This window comes from Lycium barbarum, chromosome 4, assembly GCF_019175385.1.
Source record: "Lycium barbarum isolate Lr01 chromosome 4, ASM1917538v2, whole genome shotgun sequence".
Lineage (NCBI taxonomy): Eukaryota > Viridiplantae > Streptophyta > Magnoliopsida > Solanales > Solanaceae > Lycium > Lycium barbarum.
The window spans coordinates 124,217,747-124,244,878 of record NC_083340.1 but is presented as its reverse complement, the minus strand read 5'-3'; the positions used below and the strand labels follow the sequence as shown (position 1 = coordinate 124,244,878).

Here is a 27,132-nt window from a genome sequence, read left to right as displayed (position 1 = left end):
CTATAATTGTGGCAAAAGTCGTATTAGTTATTGATTGTAAAATGATATTCTTTAGATGGGATGGGATGGGATGGGATTACTATCCATTGCACAAATAGGTATACTGGACCAAAACCCAAATTTTACACAAATAACTTTTTTTTGTTTTTTGGGTAATTATGGTGTCGTGGTCAGGTAAGGAGCACTTTTGTTAATTCCATGGTGAAGCTGGTACTTCGATCAGTACATGTAACAGGAAAGTCTGTCCACCAAAGGTTGAACATACGTGAGAAATCAAAGTGTTTTTGCCGTCGTAAGGATTAGAACCTGAGATCTGTTGACTCTCACATCTCATTGACCACATATAACTAGGTTTTTTTATGAAAAGTTAAAAAGCTACATATAACGAGGTTGACTTGACTTAAATAGAATATCCTTCATATAACATTGAAATGACAAAAATAACATAAGTAGATGAACAATGAGGGACAAACTCATAACTAGAAAACACTATTAAAAGACAAGATAACAAAATTAATATAGGGAAAATAATAAGTATTACGTGCTCAGTGAACATCCTAAGGATGCCCATCAGTCTCTTCTCCAACAATTTTTTCATTAGAACCAATTTCTTTTTCAACATCTTCATTAAGTGTTTTCTTCCTTTCCTCAAGTTTGATCCTCTTAACAACAAATAGCTTTTTCAAATCATTAATTTCTCTAACACCAAGTTCATTAAATGTTTTTTCTCCCTCAACAAGTTGGTTGAAGAGGTTCTCCATTTCCATTTCCTCAACCATTCGCTCTATTTTATTAATATAATCTTCCCGAACATTCACCGCTAATTGAAGGTGCTTTTCATGATTGAACAAATTATTCAACCTTTTATCCTCGGGGCAAGCTAAATATTCCCTGACTATATCTTTAGCCTTGGCTGAAGAGGGCCAAGTATAGGGATTGTTTTCTCCAGGAGCAAAAACAATTAGACCGATTTCTATACCACATAAAATAGATAATTCATTTGCCTGCTTACGTAGTGATTCTAATCTTTTTTCTATGATGGCCTTTTTTAAACATGGATCGAGATTACTACTGGTCCTAACCCCTTTTAGATTCATAATCGTATTCATATTTCGCTACACTGGAAAAGGAAATTAGTAGAATATATGAGTGAGTTCCTATCTCTGAATATAAAATAAGAATGTTAGGATTATATTATAGATGTCTGATAGGGCCCCATGATTAAATAACTGATAGTCGATTGAGATAATGTGATCAGATTTAGAAATAAACTAATCACACAATCTGGTCTTTAAGATATTTATTGACTACTTTCTTAAATAGATGTAGTTAAAATTCTAAAACTTGATATTGTAGTTGGAAACTAAATGATCATATGTCCATAATAATTATATTCCGAGCTCGCAAATGCAAATGATCAATTTCTTACCAAATATCTTGGGTGCATTAAGAGTGAAATTAACTTACACTAATTTTTTTGACATTAAGAGATATCTAATATATTATAAAAGTAAGAAAAAATAAATACTAAATCTATCTCATTTGGTTTCCTATAATCAATGTATTAATGTTTTTCCTACTCTGGTACAGTTGAAGTAATGGTCCAAGGACAACATTAATTTAGTTATAATGCTCCCATTTGAGATTTATTAATTGTTATATAGCGGCAAGTAGGGTATAGACTTTAATGCATGTCATTCCATATATAGATTTTCTGCATTGGAACAACCCGTTAAGTCGTTTTAGTAATTGTACCTATTTTTCTCTAAACGACCCTTCCCTTACCTTTACTTTGATGTATTTGTCTTGCGGGGATGGGTAGCACGGTTATTGAGGCAATTGAATTAGTGTTGGAGTGTCCAGAAACGAATTTTGATAGTTCTGTTAGGTCGGGAATGTGATTTTTGACTGGGTAGAGTAAATGGTCCGTGTCTCGAGGAGTTCGAAATTTTTTGAGTGTTTGGTTGCTAAGTTTTGGTTTTTGAGAAGGTTTGAGTATTTTGTAGAAAAACATTCCATATTAAATTGGATCATTATTTTGAGTGCTCGAACTAAATTGGATCATTATTTTGTAGAAACGTCGTATATACTCAAACTAAATTTTTGGGTTGTGTCCAGGGGGTTCCAGATGAGCTTTGGGTGTTGAATTGATGTTCGGGGACTCAGAGGTTGGCTTGCTTAGCTATAATCGGTTGTAGCCACACCTGCGAGCCATGGGCCACACCTGGGAGCCCTTACAGGCTCGTGTTGGTCCGCATGTGCGAGATTAGGCTAGGTTGGCTAGGATTGCAAGTGCGAGTTTTGGTACACAAGAGTGAATCGTACCTGCATGTGGACTTCCGCACCTGCGGAACGTCAGGTTGTCAGTGGATTCCGCACCTGCGGTTATTGTCCGCTTGTGCAAAGTCGCACCTGCGAAGAAATATATGGAGATGCAGATTGACCGATAGTTTTTAGGAATTTCCCAAATTCAAACGTAATTATTCAAAACACAATTTTGGGATCTAGGGAGCTCGATTTTGGGTATTTTCAAGGGATTTATTTGGGAACCATCATTGGGGTAAGATCCTAACTCTAATCTAAGCATTTAATGGTGATTCCAATGATTACTTACAAATTCCAATCATGATTTCCCGTTGTGAAATAAGGGTTATTCATGGATTTGGGTTTAACATTAACGGGAGAAATTGGAGGACCAATTGTGATTTGAACTTCATGATTCGTGATTATGACTAATTAGACTATGGCTAAGGTCAAATTAAATTGAATTTTTGGTTTTACTCTTGGGGTTCGAGATTGGATATTTTTGGCTAGTTTTGGGTTTCGGACTAAAGTATAACAATATGGGCATTTTTGGATTGGTGTAACCCTATAGAGTGTTAATTTGACCTTGTGGAACTCGAATTCGTGATAAATTATAGTTTTGAACTTTTGAGTTAATTCTTGATAAATTATAGTTTTGAACTTCCGGGTTTGGGACGGGGTTTTGGGATTTTTGAACCTGGATCCTTTGTATGGCAATATAGGTCCCCTTAAAAATGTGTATTACCATAGAATTCATATCTTGAATGACTTTGCTCCTTCAGAGGCGCTCCGGAAGGGGAAAGCTCTGATTGGACGGTTCGTGGCTCCGCTCGACATTGAGGTAGGTTAAGGTTTGCTCCTTTAAACTCCAATTGGAGTGTGTATTTAGTCTATAAATTTTGAAGTGGTGTTGAGCATGGGGGTACCACCTTAGTGATTGCGATGAGTACTTGGGTAGGTATTGATGTAAATTGTCGGGTAGTTTGTGTGATGGCAAAAGCATGTTGAGCCTTCGGGCATGGTTGTGGTGATAAATCCACATAGGTTGGTATGACTACTATGTATGTGCGTATTTATTTGGTAAGTATCCTCATCCTAATTAAAGAAACACTAAGTGAAAACTGATCGACTATTATTGTGGCAAAAGTCATATTAGTTATTGATTGACAAATGATATTCTTAAGATTGGATAGGATTAGTATCTGTTGCACAAATAGGTGTACTAGACCGAAACCAAAATTTTAAACATATAACTATGTTTTAGGGTAATTATGGTGTCGTGGTCAGGTAAGGCGCACTTCTGTTAATTCCATGGTGAACCTGCTACTTCAATCAGTACATGTAATAGGAAACTCTGTTCACCAAAGTTTGAACATACGTAAGAAATCAAAGTGTTTTCTCCGTGGTGAGGAATCGAACCTGAGATCTCATGACTCTCACAGTTCATTGACCGCATATAACTAGGTTTTTTATGAAAAGTTAAAAAGCTACATATAACGAGGTTGACTTGACTTAAATAGAATATCCTTCATATAACATTGAAATGACAAAAATAACATAAGTAGATGAACAATGAGGGAAAAACTCATAACTAGAAAACACTATTAAAAGACAAGATAACAAAATGATTGAGAAAATAATAAGTATTACGTGCTCAGTGAACATCCTAAGGATGCCCATCAGTCTCTTCTCCAATAATTTGTTCATTAGAACCAATTTCTTTTTCAACATCTTCATTAAGTGTTTTCTTCCTTTCCTCAAGTTTGATCCTCTTAACAGCAAATAGCTTTTTCAAACCATTAATTTCTCTAACACCAAGTTCATTAAATGTTTTTGCTCCCTCAACAAGTTGGTTGAAGAGGGTCTCAATTTCCATTTCCTCAACCATTTTCTCTATTTTATTAATATAATCTTCCCGAGCATTCACCGCTAAATGAAGGTGCTTTTCAAGATTGAACAAATTATTCAACCTTTTATCCTCGGGGCAAGCTAAATATTCCCTGACTATATCTTTAGCCTTGGCTGAAGAGGGCCAAGTATAGGGATTGTTTTCTCCAGGAGCAAAAACAATCAGACCGATTTCTATACCACATAGAATAGATAATTCATTTGCCTGCTTACGTAGTGATTCTAATCTTTTTTCTATGATGTCCTTTTTTGAACTTGGATCGAGATTACTACTGGTTCTAACCCCTTTCAGATTCATAATCGTATTCATATTTCGCTACACTGGAAAAGGAAATTAGTAGAATATATGAGTGAGTTCCTATCTCTGAATATAAAATAAGAATATTAGGCTTATATTATAGATGTCTGATAGGGCCCCATGATTAAATAACTGATAGTTGATTGAGATAATGTGATCAGATTTAGAAATAAACTTATCACACAATCTTGTCTTTAAGATATTTATTGATTACTTTCTTAAATAGATGTAGTTAAAATTCTAAATCATGATATTGTAGTTGGAAACTAAATAATCATATGTCCATAATAATTATATTCCGAGCTCGCAAATGCAAATGATCAATTTCTTACCCAATATCTTGGGTGCATAAAGAGTGAAATTAACTTACTCTAATTTTTTTGACCTTGAGAGATATCTAATATATTATAAAAGTAAGAAAAAGAAATACTAAATCTATCTCATATGGTTTCCTATAATCAATGTATTAATGTTTTTCTTACTCTGGTACAGTTGAAGTAATGGTCCAAGGACAACATTAATTTAGTTATAATGCTCCCATTTGAGTGTTATTAATTGTTATATAGCGGCAAGTAGGGTATAGACTTTAATGCATGTCATTCCATATATAGTTGTTCCGCATTGGAACAACCAGTTAAGTCGTTTTAGTAATTTTACCTATTTTTCTCTAAACGACCCTTCCCTTACCTTTACTTTGATGTATTTGTCTTGCGGGGATGGGTAGCATGGTTATTGAGGCAATTGAATTAGTGTCGGAGTGTCCAGAAACGAATTTTGATAGTTCTGTTAGGTCGGGAATGTGATTTTTGACTGGGTAGAGTAAATGGTCCGTGTCTCGAGGAGTTCGAAATTTTTTGAGTGTTTGGTTGCTATGTTTTGGTTTTTGAGAAGGTTTGAGTATTTTGTAGAAAAACATTCCATATTAAATTGGATCATTATTTTGAGTGCTCGAAGAAGTTCGAAACGTCGTATATACTCAAACTAAATTTTTGGGTTGTGTCCAGGGGGTTCCAGATGAGCTTTGGGTGTTGAATTGATGTTCGGGGACTCAGAGGTTGGCTTGCTTAGCTATAATCGGTTGTAGCCACACCTGCGAGCCATGGGCCACACCTGGGAGCCCTTACAGGCTCGTGTTGGTCCGCATGTGCGAGATTAGGCTAGGTTGGATAGGATTGCATGTGCGAGTGTTGGTACACAAGAGTGAATCGTACCTGCATGTGGACTTCCGCACCTGCAGAACTTCAGGTTGTCAGTGGGTTCCGCACCTGCGGTTATTGTCCGCTTGTGCAAAGTCGCACCTGCGAAGAAATATATGGAGATGCAGATTGACCGATAGTTTTTAGGAATTTCCCAAATTCGAACGTAATTATTCAAAACACAATTTTGGAATCTAGGGAGCTCGATTTTGGGTATTTTCAAGGGATTTATTTGGGAACCATCTTTGGGGTAAGATCCTAACTCTAATCTAAGCATTTAATGGCGATTCCAATGATTACTTACAAATTCCAATCATGATTTCCCGTTGTGAAATAAGGGTTATTCATGGATTTGGGTTTAACATTAACGGGAGAAATTGGAGGACCAATTGTGATTTGAACTTCATGATTCGTGATTATGACTAATTAGACTATGGCTAAAGTCAAATTAAATTGAATTTCTTTTACTCTTGGGGTTCGAGATTGGATATTTTTGGCTAGTTTTGGGTTTCAGACTAAAGTATAACAATATGGACATTATTGGATTGGTGTAACCCTATAGAGTGTTAATTTGACCTTGGGGAACTCGAATTCGTGATAAATTATAGTTTTGAACTTTTGAGTTAATTCTTGATAAATTATAGTTTTGAACTTCGGGGTTTGGGACGGGGTTTTGGGATTTTTGAACCTGGATCCTTTGTATGGCAATATAGGTCCCCTTAAAAATGTGTATTACCATAGAATTCATATCTTGAATGACTTTGCTCCTTCAGAGGCGCTCCGGAAGGGGAAAGCTCTGATTGGAGGGTTCGTGGCTCCGCTCGACATTGAGGTAGGTTAAGGTTTGCTCTTTTAGACTCCAATTGGAGAGTGTATTTAGTCTATAAATTTTGAAGTGGTGTTGAGCATGGGGGTACCACCTTAGTGATTACGATGAGTACTTGGGTAGGTATTGATGTAAATTGTCGAGTAGTTAGTCTGATGGCAAAAACATGTTGAGCCTTCAGGCATGGTTGTGGTGATAAATCCACACAGGTTGGTATGACTACTATGTATGTGCGTATTTATTTGGTAAGTATCCTCATCCTAATGAGAGAAACACTAAGTGAAAATCGATCGACTATAATTGTGGCAAAAGTCATATTAGTTATTGATTGACAAATGATATGCTTTAGATAGGATAGGATTACTATCCGTTGCACAAATAGGTGTACTAGACCAAAACCAAAATTTTAAACATATAACTATTTTTTAGGGTAATTATGGTGTCGTGGTCAGGTAAGGCGCACTTCTATTAATTCCATTGTGAACCTGCTACTTCGATCAGTACATGTAACAGGAAACTCTGTTCACCAAAGTTTGAACATACGTAAGAAATCAAAGTGTCTTCTCCGTGGTGAGGAATCGAACCTGAGATCTCATGACTCTCACACTTCATTGACCGCATATAACTAGGTTTTTTATGAAAAGTTAAAAAGCTACATATAACGAGGTTGACTTGACTTAAATAGACTATCCTTCATATAACATTGAAATGACAAAAATAACATAAGTAGATGAACAATGAGGGACAAACTCATAACTAGAAAACACTATTAAAAGACAAGATAACAAAATGATTGAGAAAATAATAAGTATTACGTGCTCAGTGAACATCCTAAGGATGCCCATCAGTCTCTTCTCCTACAATTTGTTCATTAGAACCAATTTCTTTTTCAACATCTTCATTAAGCGTTTTCTTCCTTTCCTCAAGTTTGATCCTCTTAACAGCAAATAGCTTTTTCAAACCATTAATTTCTCTAACACCAAGTTCATTAAATGTTTTTGCTCCCTCAACAAGTTGGTTGAAGAGGGTCTCAATTTCCATTTCCTCAACCATTTGCTCTATTTTATTAATATAATCTTCCCGAGCATTCACTGCTAATTGAAGGTGCTTTTCAAGATTGAACAAATTATTCAACCTTTTATCCTCGGGGCAAGCTAAATATTCCCTGACTATATCTTTAGCCTTGGCTGAAGAGGGCCAAGTATAGGGATTGTTTTCTCCAGGAGCAAAAACAATCAGACCGATTTCTATACCACATAAAATAGATAATTCATTTGCCTGCTTACGTAGTGATTCTAATCTTTTTTCTATGATGGCCTTTTTTGAACTTGGATCGAGATTACTACTGGTCCTAACCCCTTTCAGATTCATAATCGTATTCATATTTCGCTACACTGGAAAAGGAAATTAGTAGAATATATGAGTGAGTTCCTATCTCTGAATATAAAATAAGAATGTTAGGCTTATATTATAGATGTCTGATAGGGCCCCATGATTAAATAACTGATAGTTGATTGAGATAATGTGATCAGATTTAGAAATAAACTTATCACACAATCTGTTCTTTAAGATATTTATTGATTACTTTCTTAAGTAGATGCAGTTAAAATTCTAAATCATGATATTGTAGTTGGAAACTAAATAATCATATGTCCATAATAATTATATTCCGAGCTCGCAAATGCAAATGATCAAATTTCTTGCCCAATATCTTGGGTGCATTAAGAGTGAAATTAACTTACTCCAATTTTTTTTGTTATTGAGAAATATCTAATATATTATAAAAGTAAGAAATAAGAAATACTAAATCTATCTCATTTGGTCTCATATAATCAATGTATTAGTGTTTTTCTTACTCTGGTACAGTTGAAGTAATGGTCCAAGGATATTATTAATTTAGTTATAAAGCTCCCACTTGAGTGTTATTAATTGTTACATAACGGCAAGTCGGGTATAGACTTTACTGTACGTCATTCCATATATAGTTATTCCACATTGGAACAACCCGTTAGGTCGTTTTAGTAATTTTACCTATTTTTCGCTAACGACCCTTCCCTTACCTTTACTTTGATGTATTTGACTTGCGGGGATGGGTAACACGGTTATTAAGGCAATTGAATTATTGTCGGAGTGTCCAGAATCAAATTTTGATAGTTCTGTTAGGTCAAGAATGTTATTTTTGACTGGGTAGAGTAAATGGTTCGCGTCTCGAGGATTTCAAAAAACTTTGAGTGTTTGGTTGCTAAGTTTTGGTTTTTTAGAAGGTTAGAGTATTCTGTAGAAAAACATTCTATATTAAAATGGATCATTATTTTGAGTGCTCGAACAAGTTCGTAACGTCGTATATACTGAAACTGCATTTTTGGGTTGTGTCCGGGGGGTTCCAGATGAGCTTTGGGTGTTGAATCGATGTTCGGGGACTTAGAGGTTGGCTTGTTTAGCTGTCATCAGATGTAGCCACACCTGCTAGCCATGGGCCACACCTGGGAGCTCGTACAGGCTCGTGTTGGTCCGCATGTGTGAGATTAGGATAGGTTGGCTAGGATTGCACGTGCGAGTTTGGGTGCGCAAGAGCGGAGTCGTACTTGCATATGGACGTCCGCACCTGCGGAACTTCGGGTTGTCTGTCGGTTCCGCACCTGCGGCTATTGTCTGCTTGTGCAAAGTCTCACTTGCGAAGAAATATCTGGAGAAGCAGATTGACCGATAGTTTTTAGGAATTTCCCAAATTCGAACGTAATTATTCTAAACACTATTTTGGGATCTTGGGAGCTCGATTTTGGGTATTTTGAAGAGATTTATTTGAGAACCATCATTGGGGTAAGATCGTAACTCTAATCTAAGCATTTAATGGTGATTCGAATGATTACTTACCAATTTCAATCATGCTTTCTCGTTGTGAAATAAGGGTTTTTCATGGATTTGGGTTTAACATTAACTAGAGAAATTGGAGGACCAATTCTGATTTGAACTTCATGATTCGTGATTATGACTAATTAGACTATGGCTAAGGTCAAATTAAATTGAATTTTTGGTTTTACTCTTAGGGTTCGAGATTGGATATTTTTGGCTAGTTTTGGGTTTCGGACTAAAGTATAACAATATAGGCATTTTTGGATTGGTGTAACCCTATAGAGTGTTAATTTGACCTTGTGGAACTCGAATTCGTGATAAATTATAGTTTAGAACTTCCGGGTTAATTCTTGATAAATTATAGTTTTGAACTTCGGGTTTTGGGATGGGGTTTTGGGATTGACCTTTTGAACCTGAATCCTTTGTATGACAATATAGGTCTCCTTAAAAACGTGTATTAACATATAATTCGTATCTTGATTGACTTTTCTCCTTCAGAGGCCCTCCGTAAGGGGAACACTCTGATTGGAGGGTTCGTGGCTCCGCTCGGCATTGAAGTTGGTTAAGATTTGCTCCTTTAGACTCCAATTGGAGTGCGTATTTAGTCTATAAATTTTGAAGAGGTGTTGAGCGTGATGGGGGTACCACCTTAGTGATTGCGAAGAGCACCTGGGCAGGTATTAATGTATATTGTCAGGTAGTTAGTGTGATGGGAAAAACATGTTGAGCCTTCGGGCATAGTTGTGGTGATAAATCCACATAGGTTGGTATGACTACTATGTATGTGCGTATTTATTTGGTAAGTATCCTCATCCTAATTAGAGAAACACTAAGTGAAAACTGATCGACTATAATTGTGGAAAAAGTCGGATTAGTTATTGATTGACAAATGATATTCTTTAGATGGGATGGGATTACTATCCGTTGCACAAATAGGTGTACTAGACCAAAACCAACATTTTAAACATATAATTATTTTTAAGGGTAATTATGGTGTCGTGGTCAGGTAAGGCGCATGTCTGTTAATTCCATGGTGAACCTGCTACTTCGATCAGTACATGTAACAGGAAACACTGTTCACCAAAGTTTGAACATATGTAAGAAATCAAAGTGTTTTCTCCGTGGTGAGGAATTGAACCTGAGATCTCATGACTCTCACACTTCATTGACCGCATATAATTAGGTTTGTTATGAAAAGTTAAAAAGCTACATATAACGAGGTTGACTTGACTTAAATAGAATATCCTTCATATAACATTGAAATGACAAAAATAACATAAGTAGATGAACAATGAGGGACAAATTCATACCTAGAAAACACTATTAAAAGAAGAGATAACAAAATTAATATAGAGAAAATAATAAGTATTACGTGCTCACTGAACATCCTAAGGATTCCCATCAGTCTCTTCTCCAACATTTTTTCAATTAGAACCAATTTATTTTTCAACATCTTCATTAAGTGTTTTCTTCCTTTCCTCAAGTTTGACCCTCTTAACATCAAATAGCTTTTTCAAACCATTAATTTCTCTAACACCAAGTTCATTAAATGCTTTTGCTCCCTCAACAAGTTGGTTGAAGAGGTTCTCCATTTCCATTTCCTCAACCATTTGCTCTATTTTATTAATATAATCTTCCCGAGCACTCTCCGCAAATTGACAGTGCTTTTCATGATTGAAAAAATTATTCAACCTTTTATCCTCGGGGCAAGCTAAATATTCCCCGACTATATCTTTAGCCTTGGCTGAAGAGGGCCAAGTATAGGGATTGTTTTCTCCAGGTGCAAAAACAATCAGACCGATTTTTATACCATATAGAATAGATAATTCATTTGCCTGTTTACATAGTGATTCTAATCTTTTTTCTACGATGGCCTTTTTTGAACTTGGATCGAGATTACTACTGGTCCTAACCCCTTTCAGATTCATAATCGTATTCATATTTCGCTACACTGGAAAAGGAAATTAGTAGAATATATGAGTGAGTTCCGATCTCTGAATATAAAATAAGAATGTTAGGCTTATATTATAGATGTCTGATAGGACCCCATGATTAAATAACTGATAGTTGATTGAGATAATGTGATCATATTTAGAAATAAACTAATCACACAATCTGGTCTTTAAGATATTTATTGATTACTTTCTTAAATAGATGTAGTTAAAATTCTAAAACTTGATATTGTAGTTGGAAACTAAATAATCATATGTCCATAATAATTATATTCCGAGCTCGCAAATGCAAATTGTCAATTTCTTACCCAATAGCTTGGGTGCATTAAGAGTGAAATTAACTTACTCTATTTTTTTTTGTCATTGAGAGATATCTAATATATTATAAAAGTAAGAAAAAAGAAATAATAAATCTATCTCATTTGGTCTCATATAATCAATGTATTAGTGTTTTTCTTACTTTGGTACAGTTGAAGTAATGGTCCAAGGATAATATTAATTTAGTTATAAAGCTCCCACTTGAGTGTTTTTAATTGTTACATAACGGCAAGTAGGGTATAGACTTTACTGTACGTCATTCCATATATAGTTATTCCACATTGGAACAACCCGTTAGGTCGTTTTAGTAAATTTACCTATTTTTCCCTAAACGATGCTTCCCTTACCTTTACTTTGATGTATTTGACTTGTGGGGATGGGTAGCACGGTTATTGAGGCAATTGAATTAGTGTCAGAGTGTCCAGAATCGAATTTTGATAGTTGTGTTAGGTCCGAAATGTGATTTTTGACTGGGTAGAGTAAATGGTTCGTGTCTCGAGGACTTCGAAAAGATTTTGAGTGTTTGGTTGCTAAGTTTTTGTTTTTGAGAAGGTTAGAGTATTTTGTAGAAAAACATTCCATATTAAGTTGGATCATTATTTTGAGTGCTCGAAAAAGTTCGTAAAGTCGTATATACTCAAACTGTAGTGTTGACTCGATGTTCGGGGACTCAGAGGTTGGCTTTCTTAGCTATAATCGGTTGTAGCCACACCTGCGAGCCATGGGCCACACCTGCGAGCCCTTACAGGCTCGTGTTGGTCCGCATGTGCGAGATTAGGCTAGGTTGGCTAGGATTGCATGTGCGAGTTTTGGTACACAAGAGTGAATCGTACCTGCATGTGGACTTCCGCACCTGCAGAACTTCAGGTTGTCAGTGGGTTCCGCACCTGCGGTTATTGTCCGCTTGTGCAAAGTCGCACCTGCGAAGAAATATATGGAGATGCAGATTGACCGATAGTTTTTAGGAATTTCCCAAATTCGAACGTAATTATTCAAAACACAATTTTGGAATCTAGGGAGCTCGATTTTGGGTATTTTCAAGGGATTTATTTGGGAACCATCATTGGGGTAAGATCCTAACTCTAATCTAAGCATTTAATGGCGATTCCAATGATTACTTACAAATTCCAATCATGATTTCCCGTTGTGAAATAAGGGTTATTCATGGATTTGGGTTTAACATTAACGGGAGAAATTGGAGGACCAATTGTGATTTGAACTTCATGATTCGTGATTATGACTAATTAGACTATGGCTATGGTCAAATTAGATTAAATTTTTGGTTTTACTCTTGGGGTTCGAAATTGGATATTTTTGGTTAGTTTTGGGTTTCGGACTAAAGTATAACAATATGGGCATTTTTGGATTGGTTTAAACCTATAGAGTGTTAATTTGACCTTGTTGAACTCGAATTCTCGATAAATTATAGTTTAGAACGTTCGGGTTAATTCTTGATAAATTATAGTTTTGAACTTCGGGTTTTGGGACGGGGTTTTAGGATTGACCTTTTGAACCTGAATCCTTTGTATGGCAATATAGGTCTCCTTAAAAACGTGTATTAACAAAGAATTCGTATCATGATTAACTTTGCTCCTTCAGAGGCGCTCCAAAAGGGGAAAGCTCTAATTGGAGGGTTCGTGGCTCCGCTCGACATTGAGGTAGGTTAAGGTTTTCTCCTTTAGACTCCAATTGGAGTGCGTATTTAGTCTATAAATGTTAAAGGGGTGTTGAGCGTGATAGGGGTACCATCTTAGTGATTGCGATGAGCACTTGGGTAGGTACTGATGTATATTGTCGGGCAGTTAGTGTGAAGGGAAAAGCATGTTGAGCCTTCGGGCATGGTTGTGGTGATAAATCCACATAGTTCTGTATGACTACTATGTATGTGCGTATTTATTTGGTAAGTATCCTCATCCTAATTAGAGAAACACTAAGTGAAAACTGATCGACTATAATTGTGGCAAAAGTCGTATTAGTTATTGATTGACAAATGATATTCTTTAGATGGGACGGGATTACTATTCGTTGCACAAGTATGTGTACTAGACCAAAACCAGATTTTAAACATATAACTATTTTTTAGGGTAATTATGGTGTCGTGGTCAGGTAAGGCGCACTTCTATTAATTCCATTGTGAACCTGCTACTTCGATCAGTACATGTAACAGGAAACACTGTTCACCAAAGTTTGAACATACGTAAGAAATCAAAGTGTCTTCTCCGTGGTGAGGAATCAAACCTGAGATCTCATGACTCTCACACTTCATTGACCGCATATAACTAGGTTTTTTATGAAATGTTAAAAAGCTACATATAACGAGGTTGACTTGACTTAAATAGAATATCCTTCATATAACATTGAAATGACAAAAATAACATAAGTAGATGAAAAATGAGGGACAAAATCACAACTAGAAAACACTATTAAATGACAAGATAACAAAATTAATATAGAGAAAATAATAAGTATTACATGCTCAGTGAACATCCTAAGGATGCCCATCAGTCTCTTCTCCAACAATTTTTTCATTAGAACCAATTTCGTTTTCAACATTTTCATTAAGTGTTTTCTTCCTTTCCTCAAGTTTGATCCTCTTAACAGCAAATAGCTTTTTCAAACCATTAATTTCTCTAACACCAAGTTCATTAAATGTTGTTGCTCCCTCAACAGGTTGGTTGAAGAGGTTCTCCATTTCCATTTCCTCAACCATTTGCTCTATTTTATTAATATAATCTTCCCGAGCATGCACCGCTAATTGAAGGTACTTTTCATGATTGAGCAAATTATTCAGCCTTTTATCCTTTGCCCAAGCTAAATATTCCCTGACTATATCTTTAGCCTTGGTTGAAGAGGGCTAAGTATAGGGATTGTTTTCTCCTGGGGCAAAAACAATTAGACCGATTTCTATACCACATAGAATAGATAATTCATTTGCCTGCTTACGTAGTGATTCTAATCTTTTTTCTATGATGGCCTTTTTTGAACTTGTATCAAGATTACTACTGGTCCTAACCCCTTTCAGATTCATAGTCGTATTCATATTTCGCTACACTGGAAAAGGAAATTAGTATAATATATGAGTGAGTTCCTATCTCTGAATATAAAATAAGAATGTTAGGCTTATATTATAGATGTCTGATAGGACCCCATGATTAAATAACTGATAGTTGATTGAGATAATGTGATCAGATTTAGAAATAAACTAATAACACAATCTGGTCTTTAAGATATTTATTGATTACTTTCTTAAATAGATGTAGTTAAAATTCTAAAACTTGATATTGTAGTTGGAAACTAAATAATCATATGTCCATAATAATTATATTCCGAGCTCGCAAATGCAAATGGTCAATTTCTTACCCAATAGCTTGGGTGCATTAAGAGTGAAATTAACTTACTCTATTTTTTTTTGTCATTGAAAGATATCTAATATATTATAAAAGTAAGAAAAAAGAAATAATAAATCTATCTCATTTGGTCTCATATAATCAATGTATTAGTGTTTTTCTTACTCTGGTACCGTTGAAGTAATGGTCCAAGGATAATATTAATTTAGTTATAATTCTCCCACTTAAGTGTTATTAATTGTTACATAACGGCAAGTAGGGTATAGACTTTAATGTATGTCATTCCATATATAGTTATTCCACATTCGAACAACCCGTTAGATCGTTTTAGTAATTTTACCTATTTTTCACTAAACGATCCTTCCCTTACCTTTACTTTGATGTATTTGACTTGCGGGGATGGGTAGCACGGTTATTGAGGCAATTGAATTAGTGTCGGAGTGTCCAGAATCGAATTTTGATAGTTCTTTTAGGTCCGGAATGTGATTTTTGACTGGGTAGAGTAAATGGTTCGTGTCTTGAGGAGTTCAAAAAATTTTGAGTGTTTGGTTGCTAAGTTTTGGATTTTGAGAAGGTTATATTATTTTGTAGAAAAACATTCCATATTAAGTTGGATAATTATTTTGAGTGCTCGAACAAGTTTGTAATGTCGTATATACTCAAACTGCATTTTTGGGTTGTGTTCGGGGGGGGGGGGGGGGGGGGGTTCAGGATGAGCTTCGGGTGTTGGCTTGTTCAGTTGTCATCAGATGTAGCCACACCTGCGATGCATGGGCCTCACCAGGTAGCCCGTACAGGCTCGGGTTGATCCGCATGTGTGAGATTAGGCAAGGTTGGATAGAATCGCACCTGCGAGTTTGGGTGCGCAAGAGCCGAGTTGTAATTGCAGGTGGACTTCCGCACCTGCGGAACTTCAGGTTGTCAATGGGTTCCGCACCTGCGGTTATTGCCCGATTGTGCAAAGTTGTACGTGCGAAGAAATATCTGGAGAAGCAGATTGAGTGGTAGTTTTTAGGAATTTCCCAAATTCGAACATAATTATTGTAAACACAATTTTGGGAGCTAAGGAGCTCGATTTTGGGTATTTTCAAGGGATTTATTTGGGAACCATCATTGGGGTAAGATCCTAACTCTATTCTAAGCATTTATTGGTGATTCCAATGATTACATACCAGTTCCAATCATGATTTTCCGTTGTGAAATAAGGGTTTTTCATGGATTTGGGTTTAACATTAACTGGATAAATTGGAGGACCAATTGTGATTCGAACTTCATGATTCTTGATTATGACTAATTAGACTATGGCTTAAGTAAATTTTAATTGAATTTTATGTTTTGCCCTTGGGGTTCGAGATTGGATATTTTTGGTTAGTTTTGGGTTTCGGACTTAAGTATAACAATATGGTCCTTTTTGTATTAGTGTAACCCTATAGAGTGTTAATTTGACCTTGTTGAACTCGAATTCTTGATAAATTATAGTTTTGAACTTCCGGGTTAATTCTCGATAAATTATAGTTTTGAACTTCGGGGTTTGGTACGGGGTTTTGGGATTGACCTTTTGAACCCGAATCCTTTGTATGGCAATATGGGTCTCCTTAAAAACGTGTATTAACGTAGAATTTGTATCTTGATTGACTTTGCTCCTTCAGAGGCACTCCGAAAGAGGAAAGCTCAGATTGGAGGGTTTGTGACTCCTCTCGGCATTGAGGTAGGTTAAGGTTTGCTGCTTTAGACTCCAATTGGAGTGCATATTTAGTCTATAAATTTTGAAGGGGTATTGAGCGTGATAGAGGTACCACCTTAATGATTGCGATGAGCACTTAGGTGGGTACTGATGCATATTGTTGGGTAGTTAGTGTGATGGGAAAAGCATGTTGAGCCTTCGGGCATGGTTGTGGTGATAAATCCACTTAGGTTGGTGTGACTACTATGTATGTCCACATTTATTTGGTAAATATCTTCATCCTAATTAGAGAAACAATAAGTGAAAACTGATCGGCTATAACTGTGGCAAAAGTCGTTTTAGTTATTGATTGATAAATGATATTCTTTAGATGAGATGGGATTGTTGACACCTAATTTTCACCTCATAAGACGCGTATTTTAATTTTCAACATTCCCGAGTCAAAGACGGAGCAAGGATGCAGCCTCAAAAAATTAAAATTTCAAAAATTCCGAGAAAATTGCAAAAATTGACATTTAATTATTATTTTGTAAAAATTGACAATTCCAAGAAAATTACGAGTTATTTAATTTCATAAATATAATTAAAAAATAAATGACGTATCCCGCTCCGTCTAACTCGATAGAATTATTAATTAAGACGACGTATGAATTACGGCTCATTTTGACCGCATTTTTCACATTTTTAAATATTGCTCAGAGCTATGTCAATATTGGGCTTATATTAAATCTCGTATTTTGAAATGACGTATTATGAATTTTGTTTTGAAAAATAATAATTTTACGAGAGGTTTTAAGGAGAGTACAACTTTTTATGAAATTGAGTATTTATTTGAAGTTGAGTACAAAGTTTTAAAAGTTCGTATTTTTAAAAGCTGGGGTCATTTTTAAGCTATTTAAAACTTCTTGGGGGGGGGGGGGTTGAAGTTTAAACTTCAACCCTCTCCCCCCCACAATTGTTTTCATTTCCAACCCCGACGTTATGTTTTCTCCGTCTTAGGTAATATAGAGGCGATTAGGGTTCCATCAATGGCCAGCCATTTCAAGGTGATTTAGGGCCAACTTCCACCAAATGTTTTAGGGCTTTTTCCCTCTGACCGATGTTCTCACTGTTCCCCGGTTTAATTTTGTGCTTTTCAGGTTATTTGGGCTCAAATTTAGTCGTTAAATTGGGATGTTGCTCAGATTCTCTGAGTATGTGGTTGCCATGGCCGGAACCAAGGGTTCCTAGCCAACTTGTGCACCACATACTAAAAACAGGGGACCTAGGGTAATTTCCCAAACACCTTGTACAATTCGAGTACTTTTTTGGGGATTTCTATCCTATTTGTACAATATATACATTGGATGTACTGGTTTTTGTCCTATTGATGACTAGGTGTACTATCCTAGTATTTTTCTAAATTTTTTTTATTTTTATTTGGATTTTTATTATACAAATTCGTTATATTGTGTGATATGTGTGATTTCCTGATTGGTAGTTATACTGTCATGCCCCAAACCACGGCCTGGGCGAAACATGACACTCGGTGCCTTATTGCATGTGACCGAGCGAGCCACATGGCTTGCTGAATCATCATGAGGTATAACATGAGAGAAATATAACATGAAATCTGATGAGCTTTTATAAAACATGAGACGTCATAATAATTTAATGAAATACTTGTTTAAATCATGAATGCAGAAATATCATAAATTGAGCAAAAGATGGCCACACGACTCTGAGTATACGACATGACTGACTGACTAGTCTATGAAACCTCTAACATGAACATGAGTCTACTAAACAAAACTGCTAGGACAAGGCCCCCAGCATACCTTTAATGCATAACTAATAGGTAATAGATTGACTAACCCCGAAAGAGATGGGGCTCACCAACAAGTTGATACGTGTAGAGTCCTACTATGAAGATGCGTCGTTCTATAAATTTGTACCTGCATCGTGAAATGCAGGCTCCCGGGCAAATAAAAGGGGACGTCAACACATTGAATGTACTAGTATGTAAAGCAACTGAATGAAATAACATGGGACATGAAATAACATGAAAAAAAGTGAAGTGGAGACTGAAACCTGGTCATGAGCATGAGTACATATATATATGACATGAGTAAAACAATTAAGTTGTAACATGAATAAAAGCATTTTTAAGTTGGGAGAGCATTAACATAACTGACCTGAAACCACCACGTTGACACGTGGAGTCTAATCTCTGCCCGGTCAGCTAAGCCATCTTGTACCTTATCGGGGTACAAGATATGAATGGATCAAAAATCCCCCAATGGGGAAAACATGAAGGAATCGTCCTAACTGGTCGGAGCGATCCTTATCGTACGATGCCAAACGTAGATTCAGGCTCTCTAAGCCTTCTCGGTAATCTGTGCAACTCCCAAAAACATGAACATGATATAGTTGGTAGAAGCCCATGATTTTCGCGAAATAACTTATAAATAACTTCTAATCATGATTTCACGAAATAACGTGTAACATTGTTTCATGAAATGACTGGTAGGAATGTTCTAAAGTGATATAACATAAACATGGTTTCATATCAAATAGCTTGTAAAATATGGGTCTGAACAATATAGTTACATAATATACTTGCATGAAAACGTGTAAAGCATGTGGAGTGTTTTCTTGAAAATAACATGATGATTTATAACTTGCATGTAGGAACCCATGGGATGCAAGTATGGGTTTCATCGATTACAGACAGATTCTCAGTAATCATAATGATGTATCAAGAACCCACTGAAGAATTTATAACAATTTAATACATAATATAACATGGGGTATGGACCTAGGGTTATCATGAACATGTTTAAAAACCCTAGTTTTCTTAAAGCTTCATAATTTATGGAAGAAGAAGCGTGGGGAAGAACAATGATGTTCCCACACGTAGATAGCAACCCTACATACCTGGTAATGCTCCAAACTCGTAATGAAAATCTGAACTTTGAATAAGAATCCCAAAACCTTAGTCTTGAATCCCTTTAATTGGGTTTTCTTGAAAACCCTAGGTTAAGAATGATGAATTCTTGATTAGAATCCTTGGTACATGTTAGAATTGACTTAGAAGGCTTAGAATAGGCTTACCTTGGTGTTCTTGAGGGTGAGAGAGGGTAGGAGGTCGTTCTAGGGCTTGAAGGAAAGAAAAATAATGATTTTGGACTGCTTTGGACGAATATATACTATTCTGGGTCGTAAATTATATGGCCACTAAATACGGTCCGTATTTCATAGTATAGGTCGTATTTCGGGTCGTATTTTCTGGATTGCTCTTCCAACCCTTTAGTAAAATAGCCATAACTTTTTGTGTAAATCCCGTTTGACCTCTATAATATACCGTTGGAAAGGTATTTCAACGCTATACAACTTTCATCAAGGAAGTTTTCCTAAATTCCGAAAAAATGGAGGGGTTATGTTCGCTGGAAGTAAGACTTTCTACGAACTCACTTGAAAACATGCCCCGTAGAGTGGCTTCTAACATTGTTTTGCCCAAAGACTCTTCTTATGACTAGATTAGTTTTGAAAACAGAAACACTGTAGCACCCCCTTCCCAAATACGACCATCAGCTACGTGCTGTATTTCAAAAGTCTATATTTAACAATATATATTCCCCAAGCCAAATTCCTGACTGCACAGTGATTTAGATGACACAATACGACCATCAAATACGGGTTGTATACTGAAATACGGTCGGTATTCTGGGGCGTAAATCCCTATCTGAAAATTGAAGAGAAATTTCCAATTCTCGCATTCTCTATCTGGTTTTCTAAGTCTAGAATCATGGTCAAATCTTAAGTTAAAGGTACGGGGTGTTACAATATCTCCCCCTTGGGATCATTCGTCCTCGAATGATGGGTCATGGTTAAGAATATGGCTGGACATGGCTTGAATACATGAACGTGAAAGAAACATGACATAAAACATAAGAGCTAACATGGTTACGTGGGAACATAGTCATGGATCATGAGAACTGAATACGTGATTACATAGAAACATGTACATGGGAACATGAAATTGAGTAGTACCTACATGAATGAGAATCATGAAACATTTGTCCTCGATTTATGACTAGTGGTTAAGAACCGCTACTAACTTTGGCATCTATAAAATTTATGGCAGGACTTCCTTCATAATTAGGACCCTTAAGACATTTCTCAAATGTCTGCCAGCTAACTAAAGTACCAACCCACAACTCACAGGGTATCTTAATACGCATGATGTGACATAACGTGATTACTAAATCTTGAATGTGGCTAACATGAATACTAGGCTGGCCTGAACACACAGATATTGGCTGAATGATTACATGATTACTATACATTGGGTTTGGAAGAAAATCTATAGGCACAAATGACATGAGTACTAGAAATAGGCACAAACATGACATGATTACCTGGGCATGAGGTACATGACGTGGGACATAACAACATGAAAACTGGCTGACATGAATACATGAGTGCTAAACTATCATGAGATACGAATACGTGTAAACATGGCTATCATAACATGGGATCTGACATGTCGAAAACATGATTGTTACAACATGAGGGTTGAATACTAAGCGCGGGTAGGATTTGGATACTTAGAGACTTCATCATAGACGTTCGTATGTCACCACGGTAATATGAGATAGAAGTATGACTTCGACTTTGAATGTAAGCGAAACTCGGTGTGAATGCGATAGACTTGAGTCATATAACAATAATATGATCCTAACATAGGTATTCATAAAGCTCTAGCATAGGCATGACATGAATACGTCGAATTTGAATAGAATACTCCTGAGATAAGCACCATAGGGTGCAGGAAAGGAACTATTCTTTGCTTTGAAACATAGATAAGAATACCTTGGCATACCTTTCTTATTATCGTGAGCAGATCATAAAGTATTGAGAGCAAGGAATCATTTATGTTAATCATAAGAGACACTTCATCTTAGAATATAAACGTGGCATGCGTACATCAAACGGAAGGACGTAACATTGAACATACATGAAAACGATATTAATATGGCATAAAGCATGAATACATGAGTAGCATGACATGGGACATGGGTACATGAAAAACATGGAGTTTACATGAGTACCTGCATACCATGGCGTATGGACTTCAGTTCATGAGCATTGAAGTAAGACTAAGGCATAAGTGTGACTTGCATGGAGCACATTTTGTAGGCCTCACTCTTGAGTCAGAGACATAGGGCATGGATAAAACATTACCTTTAGAATTTAGATATATCGAAAGAATAGGACATGGTTCAAAATATCTTACTTTTATCACCGTGGGTAAACACCCTTGTTATAAATAAGGCTCATGAAAGAATGGATTATAGGCATGAATAATTTGTTCCTCAGCATCTAAGACATGGGTAGAAAGTCACCTTGACCATAACAAGGCATAGATACTTAGCGAAAGAAAAAGGAATCATTTCATCATGATCGTTAAACATTAGCTAGAGGAATATAATCATGAGTTACATAGAATTGTGGATAGGACATCCATCATCCATCTTGACTTACTCTCATTATTTCCTACCAACATCATTTTTATGCTATTTCTATAGGTGGATGCTCGAATAAATCTATCGTGGACATGAGTACGTAAAAACGTAGGTAGTATACCATTAATGTCAAAATAAGTCATTTACCCAAGGCATTCTCCTCTTGTCCAAGGAATAGGTGTGCGTTCCATAGGATTCTTAGTCTTTAAAGTATTATGTTATCTTCCCTTCGATCCTTATCAACGTCAACATCATAATAGGAGATCACTTAGAAGCTAGAACGTGGACATGGGTATAAAAGCACGATAAATACGTGGGACATGAATGCAGTTTTTAACTTTAGACATGAGCACAACCTGATGTATGAAACATGAAAGGACATTCCCTGGCATAACTTACTATCGTATGGAGTCTTAATTCTTGTATCTTAAACGAGGAGTGCAAAGCTGTAACATGGGCATGACATAGGTACGAAAGGCACGAGTAGAGTACGTCTGTGCATTAGTACCATATAGTGTATAAATTACTCTGGAATAAAAAACATTACGCTCTTAAACCTCTTTTTTCTCTAAGCTTGATCTCATAACATGTTTACCTAATAGTGATCCGAACAACATGAAAAGATGACTTCTACACGCTTTTATCTTAACTACAGGAAACTGTAACCTCATTGGCACTTGTCAACTTACGAAAACACAACATCTAAATTTGGCACCTTATTATACTATCTCCCCCTTAGTTCAAAAGCTAATGTCTGTAGCCTGTGGATCCCTTAAGTTAGCGATGAGTGGTCATCTAATTGCCTCACTGGTTTTCTCTAAATTCTGCTCTGTCTCTAGGGCTATCATAAAACTCATCTCTTTTATCTCCTTGCTTACCTCTTCTATTACCCATCAAATACATTCTTATGATAACTTACTAACACCATGCCCTCTAATTCGGCCTAAACCATATAACTTGTTAGAACTATGCCAAGAGACTAAACATTATCTGATCATATCTTTTTTGTCAAACACTACCTTTCCGTAGTCACGTACACAGTCATACTAAAGTAGGTTTACACCTCGAAGGAAAATTTTAAAATATCCTACCCTAAACTTACTTACTACTCTCTATTGAACACATGCTAGCATCACGTTCTCTGATATTGTCTTGAATGCTAGAGTGAAACATAAAATGTTTCTAACTTCCCTCATCATCTGACCCTATTCTGCGGTCATATACTATCTCTTCTGTCCTATAGGCATGGATCCCACTTATGGAAATTTCGTCAGTCTTAAATGATAGATTTATATACTTATGAACTTTCGATACACTTTAAAATCATATCATCCTATACATATCTGGAGGTAAACACTTAATCACCTAGCCTTAGAGGGAACTGTCACATCCTAGCCTATTATAGTAGTACCTACTCCTTGTAGTAACTCGCTAATATCATAATCCTATGTCTGGTTTGAATAAACCTAAATAATTTAAAACTATCCCCAAAAATTCAATATCGTCTGCTTGTGGTTCCTCCTATCATACCCAGTCCCTTCTTAGTCATGTGCATAGATCATATGGCAAAAATATATATCCTTGAAAAAGTCAAGACTTTCTAGTATTACAAGTGGTTTGCTCTTTTCCTATTTCCTGCTCAAAACTTTCATGGACAGTTTACGCCTGCTGTGGTTAACTTCATAACATGTTACCTAGTGGGGTCTTAAATTTGAACCATCTTCCTTATACTATAGCTCCATGGTCAAAGAGTCCAAATAAACTTATTCTATAGGGTATATAAACTACATGTACTACAATACCGAAACTTGTCTTTCAAATGATACTATCACTTGATAAACATACCATGGACTATTTGGCAAGTCTTTGGTCTCGAATTTCGTTCTCGCCGCTTACGCATTCGATACGTTTAGAATTCGATGGGAAAAGAATGTTACTTACTACTCTAAGCTTCGTGGCACGAGTTAGAATAATTCCTAATGACTCAATCTAAAAGCAACACATCGATAATGATTAGATTTACATATTCCTCATCTATTGGGATGAGGCGTATTTGGTAGAACAGGAAACAACACACGAGTCCAAGTGATTTCTGAGAACATAGCTCCATTACATGATCTAGAGTTGAAAGAAGTAAGACAATCTTAAATATCTTGGGAGTCAATTGTATATATGTGTGGGCGCCACACATACATAACAGTAACCCCACTAGATACTGTTTCATAGACTTCCTAAGACAGTTGAACCTAGTGCTCTGATACCAAGCTTTGTCATGCCCCGAACCATGGCCTAGGCGAAACACGGCACTCGGTGCCTTACTGCATGTGATCGAGCGAATGACATGTCTTGTTGAATCATCATAAGGAATAACATGAGCGAAATATAACATGAAATGTGATGAGCTTTTATAAAACATGAGATGCCATAATAATTTAATAAAATACTTGTTTAAATCAAGAATGGGGAAATATCATAAATTGAGCCAAAGATGGCCACACGACTCTGAGTATTTGACATGACTGACTGACTAGTCTATGAAACCTCTAACATGAACATGAGTCTGCTAAACAAAACTGCTGGGACAAGGCCCCCCAACATACCTTTAATGCATAACTAATAGGTAATAGATAATTAACTAAACCCCGAAAGAGATGAGGCTCACCAACAAGCTGATACGTGTAGAGTCCTACTAAGCAGATGCGTCATCCTGTAAATATGTACCTGCATCGTGAAATGCAGGCCCCCAGGCAAATAAAAGGGGACGTCAGCACATTGAATGTACTGGTATGTAAAGCAACTGAATGAAATAACATGGGATATGAAATAACATAATAAGAAGTGAAGTGGAGACTAAAACCTAGTCATGAGCATGAGTACATATATATATATATATATATATATATATATATATATATATATATATATATATATATATGACATGAATAAAAGCATTTTTAAGTTGGGAGAGCAATAACATAACCGACATGAAACCACCACGTTGAGACGTGGAGTCTGATCTCTGCCCGATCAGCTAAGCCATCTTGTACCTTGTCAGGGTACAAGACATGAACATGAAATGAATGGATCCAAAATCCCTCAATGGGGAAAACATAAAGGAATCGTCCTAACTGGGCGGAGCGATCCTTATCCTACGGTGGCAAACATATTTTCAGGCTATCTGAGCCTTCTTGGTAATCTGTGCAACTCTTAAAAATATAAACATTATATAGTTGGCTAAGAATCCCATGATTTTCGCGAAATAACTTGTAAATAACTTGTAATCATGATTTCATGAAATAACTTGTAACATGGTTTCATGAAATGACTTGTAGGCATGTTCTGAAATGATATAACATAAACATGGTTTCATATCAAATAGCTTGAAAAGATTGGTCTGAACAATATAGTTACATAATATACTTGCATAAAAACGTGTAAAGGATGTGGAGTGTTTTCTTGAAAATAACATGATGATTTATAACATGTATGTAGGAACTCATGGGATGCAAGTATGGGTTTCATGAATTACAGACAGATTCTCAATAATCATAATGATGTATCAAGAACGCATTGAAGAATTTATAACAATTTAATACATAATATAACATAGGACATGGACCTAGGGTTATCATGAATATGGTTAAAAACTCTAGTTTTCGTAAAGCTTCATACTTTATGGAAGAAGAAGCGTGGGGAAGAAAAATGATGTTCCTACACGTAGATAGCAACCCTACATACCTGGTAATGTTCCAAACTCATAATGAAAATCTGAACATTGAATAAGAATCCCAAACCCTTAGTCTTGAATCCCTTTAATTGGGTTTTCTTGAAAACCCTAGGTTAGAATGATGAATTCTTGATTATTATCTATGGATACACGTTAAAATTGACTTAGAAGGATTAGAATAGGCTTACCTTAGTGTTCTTGATAGTGGAAGAGGGTAGGAGATCATTCTAGGGCTTGAAGGAAAGAAAAATAATGATTTTGGACTGCTTTGGATGAATATATACTATTCTGGTTATAAATTATATGGCCACTAAATACGCTCCATATTTCATAATATGGATTGTATTTCGGGTCGTATTTTCTGGACTGCTCTGCCAACCCTTTAGTAAAATGGCCATAACGTTTTGTACAAATGCCCTTTTGACCACTATAATATACCGTTGGAAAGGTATTTCAACGCTCTACAACTTTCATCAATGAATTTTTCCCAAATTCCCAAATAATAGAGGGGTTATAGTCGTTGGATGTAAGACCTTCTACAAACTCACTTGAAAGCATGCCCCGTAGAGTGGCTTCCAATATTGTTTTACCCAAAGACTCTTCTTATGACTAGATTAGTTTTGAAAACATAAACACTGTAGCACCCTTTCCCAAATACGACCATCAAATATGAGTCGTATTTCAAAATACGATCAGTATTTAACAATATGTATTCCACAAGCCAAATTTCAGAATGCACAGTGATTTAGATACCACAATACGACCATCAAATACGGGCTGTTTACTAAAATACAGTTGGTATTCTTGGGCGTAAATCCCCATCTGACAACTGAAGATAAATTTCTAATTCCCGCGTTCTCTATCTGATTTTCTAAGTCTAGAATCATGGTCAAATCTTAAATTAAAGGTACCGGGTTTTACATGTACAATCAATGCGAATTTGTTGAGAAATTTGTTGTTTGTACTAAAAATTTGAATATTTTTATTAAGGTTTCAAATTTAGGGGGAAAAACTATTATGGACTTGTTCCCTTTCCCTTTTTATCCCTAAGGCCTACTTTTACTCCTCTAAATAGAGTGAAAATGGTCATTAGGAGGGGGTTGGATCTCTCCCTCTCTCCTTTTTTGGGTCCAGAAAAAATTATACATGTAAGAAAGCTTTATTAATTTCTTACAGTCATATATACCACTATATACTACAATATACAAAAAA

The 27,132-nt window shown here is 36.1% G+C and overlaps 4 protein-coding genes across 4 annotated transcripts; all 4 read right to left on the bottom strand.

Moving 5' to 3' along the window:
* Window positions 1-557: 557 nt before the first annotated feature.
* On the bottom strand, window positions 558-1,097 carry LOC132637742 (agamous-like MADS-box protein AGL80). The gene has a single exon (XM_060354789.1). The coding sequence runs from the start codon at window positions 1,095-1,097 to the stop codon at window positions 558-560; it is 540 nt and encodes a 179-aa protein (XP_060210772.1).
* A 2,873-nt stretch (window positions 1,098-3,970) lies between these two features.
* On the bottom strand, window positions 3,971-4,510 carry LOC132637741 (agamous-like MADS-box protein AGL80). Its single transcript, XM_060354788.1, has one exon. It carries the CDS (start codon window positions 4,508-4,510, stop codon window positions 3,971-3,973), a length of 540 nt encoding a protein of 179 aa, XP_060210771.1.
* A 2,853-nt stretch (window positions 4,511-7,363) lies between these two features.
* LOC132637740 (agamous-like MADS-box protein AGL80) lies at window positions 7,364-7,903 on the bottom strand. Its single transcript, XM_060354786.1, has one exon. The coding sequence runs from the start codon at window positions 7,901-7,903 to the stop codon at window positions 7,364-7,366; it is 540 nt and encodes a 179-aa protein (XP_060210769.1).
* A 2,921-nt stretch (window positions 7,904-10,824) lies between these two features.
* On the bottom strand, window positions 10,825-11,313 carry LOC132637739 (uncharacterized). Its single transcript, XM_060354785.1, has one exon. The coding sequence runs from the start codon at window positions 11,311-11,313 to the stop codon at window positions 10,825-10,827; it is 489 nt and encodes a 162-aa protein (XP_060210768.1).
* Between the last annotated feature and the right edge of the window lie 15,819 nt (window positions 11,314-27,132).